This window comes from Engraulis encrasicolus, chromosome 12, assembly GCF_034702125.1.
Source record: "Engraulis encrasicolus isolate BLACKSEA-1 chromosome 12, IST_EnEncr_1.0, whole genome shotgun sequence".
NCBI lineage: Eukaryota > Metazoa > Chordata > Actinopteri > Clupeiformes > Engraulidae > Engraulis > Engraulis encrasicolus.
Genome location: NC_085868.1, coordinates 17,441,591 through 17,446,590, shown reverse-complemented (window position 1 = coordinate 17,446,590; position 5,000 = coordinate 17,441,591). Strand labels below are relative to the sequence as shown.

At 43.6% G+C, this 5,000-nt stretch overlaps 1 protein-coding gene across 1 annotated transcript; it reads left to right on the top strand.

Annotated features, from left to right (window-relative positions):
• The first annotated feature begins 1,039 nt into the window (after positions 1-1,039).
• On the top strand, positions 1,040-4,587 carry s100b (S100 calcium binding protein, beta (neural)). The gene is made up of 3 exons (XM_063211715.1): positions 1,040-1,077; positions 1,470-1,631; positions 2,522-4,587. Exons 2-3 carry the CDS (start codon positions 1,494-1,496, stop codon positions 2,672-2,674), a joined length of 291 nt encoding a protein of 96 aa, XP_063067785.1. The 5' UTR covers positions 1,040-1,077; positions 1,470-1,493; the 3' UTR covers positions 2,675-4,587.
• Positions 4,588-5,000: the final 413 nt, after the last annotated feature.

Sequence of the window (5,000 nt, the reverse complement as noted above, 5' to 3'; positions counted from 1 at the left end):
GCTCAAGTGCCCTTGAGCAAGGCACCTAACCCCACATTGCTCCAGGGACTGTAACCAATAACCTGTAATGAAATGTAAGTCGCTTTGGATAAAAAGCGTCAGCTAAGCGTAAGTGCAATGTAATTTAAAGTGTAATGCATCCGACTGACGAGTTCACATAGAAAACATAATTTGGGAATTGAGAAATACTTACTTTTCTATGTGAACCGTGATGGCACCGCAAAAGTCAACAGGTTCGGATAAGTTGGTCACATGTGGTTATGTACACAATTCTGTGTGAACACATGTAGTTTGCAGATAAGCACTTAGCCTAGATTCTATTTTGTGTGCGAATGTGAAACATATCTGAAGAAAATAAGTATGGCCCTTGAGAACCTTAAGAATGTTTTTGTGTTTGCCTGTTAATGTGTGAGTGTTGCACTAGGCCTATGTGAAGTGGTTGTGTGTGTTGTATGGTAGGTCACTAAGTTCACCCCATAAGAGACAGACAAACAAATACTGTAAGAGTGTGTGTGTCTGTGCTTGGGTGTGTGTGTGTGTGTGTGTGTGTGTGTGTGTGTGTGTGTGTGTGTGTGTGTGTGTGTGTGTGTGTGTGTGTGTGTGTGTGTGTGTGTGTGTGTCTGTGTGTATGTGTGTGTGTGTGTGTGTGTGTGTGTGTGTGTGTGTGTGTGTGCGCACACGCCCATGTGTGTGTGTGTATGTGTGTATGTGTGCCCGTGTGTGTGTGTGTGTATGTGCGCCCATGTGTGTGCGTGTGTATGTGCACCCATGTGTGTGTGTGCGTGTGTGCATGTGTGTGTGTTCCTGTGTATGCGTGCCCGTGTCTAGTGTGACCTTAGAGTGACAGGCAGGCTAGCTGGCCGGCCGGGTAGCTCAATGGCCCTCCTTGTGTGCCCGATGCCCAGTGGAGTGAGAGTGAAGGCCTGCTGCCTATTGGCCAAGACTCTGGACTGGCAGCGCCCTATAATGCCCCCTTCTCTTACCCCCTCCATCGCCACACTATAAAAGATGCCCCTCTGCCTCCCTCTACCCTCGTTGGCAGTCATCTAGTTCTTTTTCTTCTGCGCCACACTACCGGTAAGATTTCTTTTTAATGGTTTAGTAAGCAGTTAATTTTTTAAAAAGTTAAAAAAAGGGAAAAAAAAGTTGTGATGCTTAGTAAGCACTTGATAGAGTCATATTTTTTTAACAAGTTATTTTTTGCTTTATAAACTGTTTGTGCATAGGGGTACATACTCATATTCCAGTTTCCTACAATATTAATAATAATTGCTACTACTATTATTATTATTTAGTCACCAACTGTTTCCACTAGATTTCTGATTACAAAATAGAACACTGTCAAGGAAAGAAAAGTGAACCTACTAATCATTTACCAAAACCTTACGCCACAGTGATTTCAGTAGTACAGAGAGAGAGAGAGAGAGAGAGTCAAATTTGTGACGATGCGGTTGCTATTGTTGCCGCAGCGAAGCTCGGAGCTGTATCTGACCATGTCTGGCCTGGAGAATGCCATGGGCACCCTGATCGAGGTGTTCCACAAGTACGCGGAGAAAGAGGGGGACAAACACAAGCTGAAGAAGAGCGAACTGAAGGACCTAATTACCCACGAGTTCCCCTCCTTCTCTGAGGTAGGGAACACACACACAAACACACACACACACAGATACAAGTATACACTAACACACACACACACACACACACACACACACACACACACACACACACACACACACACACACACACACACACACACACACACACACACACACACACACACATATGCACGCACGCACACACGCACACACAGATACAAGTATACACTAACACACACACAGATGCACGCACGCACGCAAGCACACACACAAACATGCACATGCACGCACGCACACACACACACACAGGCACAGAGATACACACACAGGTGTAGACAAACAGACACACCCTCAGTCATACACACACACACACACACACACACTCACGCACGTAAGCACACACACATGCACAGACACACTCACGCACGCAGCAAGCATGCACACACGCATGCACACACACACTCCAAGGCGTGCATCACATGCACACGCACACGCACACGCACACGCACACACACACACACACACACACACACACACACACACACACACACACACACACACACACACACACACACACACACACACACACACACACAAATAATCAGACATTTAAAAAGGGCAAGTCATAGGGGAAATGAAGTGTTAACAACACAACACAAGTGAAATGTTAACAACATTTGTATATGTGTGTGTCTGCATGTGTGTGTGTGTGTTTGTGTGTGTGTGTGCATGCGTGTGAGTGTGTGTGTGTTTGTGTCTGTGTGTGCATGCGTGTGAGTGTGTGTGTGTGCATGCATGTATGCACCTGGTATGTGTGTGTGTCTGTCTGTCTGTGTTTGTGTCTGCATACGTGTGAGTGTGCGTGCGTGTGTGTATGCAAACGTGTGTGTGTGTGTCTGTGTCTGTGTGTGTGTTTGTCCTGGCAGCAAGTAAAGGACCAGGCCACTATGGACAGCCTGATGGAGGGCCTCGACGCCGATGGAGACTCAGAGTGCGACTTCCAGGAGTTCATGACTTTCGTCACCATGGTTACCGTCTGTTGCCATGAGTTCTTCTGTGAGCTCCACGAAGACGAATAATGGGGGCTCGCCCGGGGATGGGAGTCAAATTTAGGGTGGGGTGGGGTGGTGGACACATAGTGATAGAGTAAGAAAAAAATAGTGTGTAATCATGTGAGAGAAAGAAAAAAATATGTAATGTAAGCCTTTTTTCTCTTTCTCACTTCTACTTTTGTCAGCATTATTCTTTTCTTTTTCTTAAGCAACTTGCTCTTGCTTGGTACTCTAGTGCTGTTATTTCTCTGTTTACTTTAGATATGTGTGAATATTTGCGTGAACATGCCTTCCTCTCCCTTAATTTATAATATATTTTTGTGGTGGTTTGTTACTGATGACAATGAAATTACCCTGCTTGTTCAATCTTAGTTACAGCCCAACATTTTGTGCGGAATTCTCCAGTTTGTTCAATTCTACTGGAAATATGCAATGCAATGTTTTTCTTCTGAGTTTGGTGTCTAATTGATGCTCCCATTGAACCGCTTATTTGAATTTTACAGCTGTCACCAACAAACATCTTTACACTTATTTAAAGAAGTGTGTATTTGTCCTCTGTAACCCATCTGTTGTGTTTTGAAGGATTTCATGATAGTGGGCAAGACTAGACAAAGCATTTCGTCTGATGTGGAATTGTTCTGTGCTGTTTTCCCTCAATTCACAAACCTGTGCTTTGTGTTTTGAAACAGATGTGTCAAGGTGCAAGTCTGGTTTGCTCAGGGAATGAACACATGCCAGGTGTCTTCATTCACTGGCTGAACCAACACAGTCTCATCCCAACTCGTCCCTCTCTGAGCAACGTTGACCAGGTGGCAAGTTTTGACATTGAGGGCATACCTGCCAGGTCACATGTTGACTAGGTCGCCTAATCCTAGACCTTTCCATAACCCTAACGTTCAGTGAAGTTATGTTGCCACAAGGGGGCGCCTTTGAGGTGCACATCACTTTTTGATGTCAAGGGCATAACTTGTGTCAGAAATCGCTGTCTGCTCAAAGGTAATCAGAAATTGACAAGTTGGGATGATACACTGTAGGCCGAACCAACCCAACTCTTTTCTCTTTGACACGGATGTCATTCTGGCACGTAGGGCACAACATTTCTCCTCAGCAAGAAACAAAACATTTAATGTGTAACATTGAGGACAACATTAAATACCAACATTGGTCATCACAACTCACACAATTGGAGCATGACATTGAAAAGAAAGCTGCTCTCTTTGGTAGGACTTTTATGAATGAGATGACAACTCCTCAACCTTCTCAAGCCAACCTTTGCTGCACAAATACAACTAAACCTTAGTATTACAAAAAAAAGAGTTCAGCGTAGGTAGCATTGTACATTATAACCAAACTGGTAGCCAAGAAACTGCCTTTGCATATGAAGAGGTGGAAAAGGTTCAGCAAAGAGACAGAAAAGCTACAGTACTGTGATTCTGTTGGGACCAAGGTTGAGAGTCTGTCACTTGATTACAATCCTGGGTTCAGAAAAACAAAAACCCTTCCTTGTTCACTAAGTCACCTTTCAATAACCCTTTCAGTGCTAAATACGATCAGCTGAATCCATATTCAAAGTCACTACAGTTACTTTAAATCAAACGTGTTATTTTTTAACCCTTTACCTTTCATGTTGCCATGGTGTAGAGTAGCGCTGTGAGGAAGATGGAAGTTATACCATCAAAACAGATTTTACATGTCCGAGTTAAAGGAAAATTAGTGACTTTGATTTAACAATAAGGCATATTGAATATTGCACATTATTCAGAACTGTTTTCATCTAAATTCATGGCAGGGTTTTTAGTTTCTCAACCCAGAATTGACACCACTGCTTGTTATTCAAAGTATTTAAAAAAGGAGAAAAGAACTATTGATGGGGGGGCATGCATTGAAGAAAACGTGCTTTGTGTTGCACAGACATCGAATAAAACTGTTGGCAGAACTGACTCCTTTCTCGTATTTTCCTTGGTCGGTACAGAACATCCCAGAGAGTAAAGACAGAGAGATCACAAATAAACAGAGGCCAGAGACATAACAAATAACAACATGATGCGTTCCATGGAGAAAATGGCAATGCGGAGGACTCCACAACCTACTGTAAGACAGAGAATGGATTTGCCTCCATGGGGGCGCATTGATGGAGGATAGAGGAAGATTCAGAGGTCTTAGAATTTTTAAAGGTATGCACATTTCATACATTTCATAATGTGGTGGGGGTGGAGGTTCCTAAAATTATTCTAGTCAACATAGTCCCACATTTCCTTTGCTGAAGAATGCTGCAAGGAGAATGAGACTTGCAGGACATTGCTAAAGGCACCCAGAACTGCCATCCAGCAAACTGGTGTTGGGGGAACCGTAG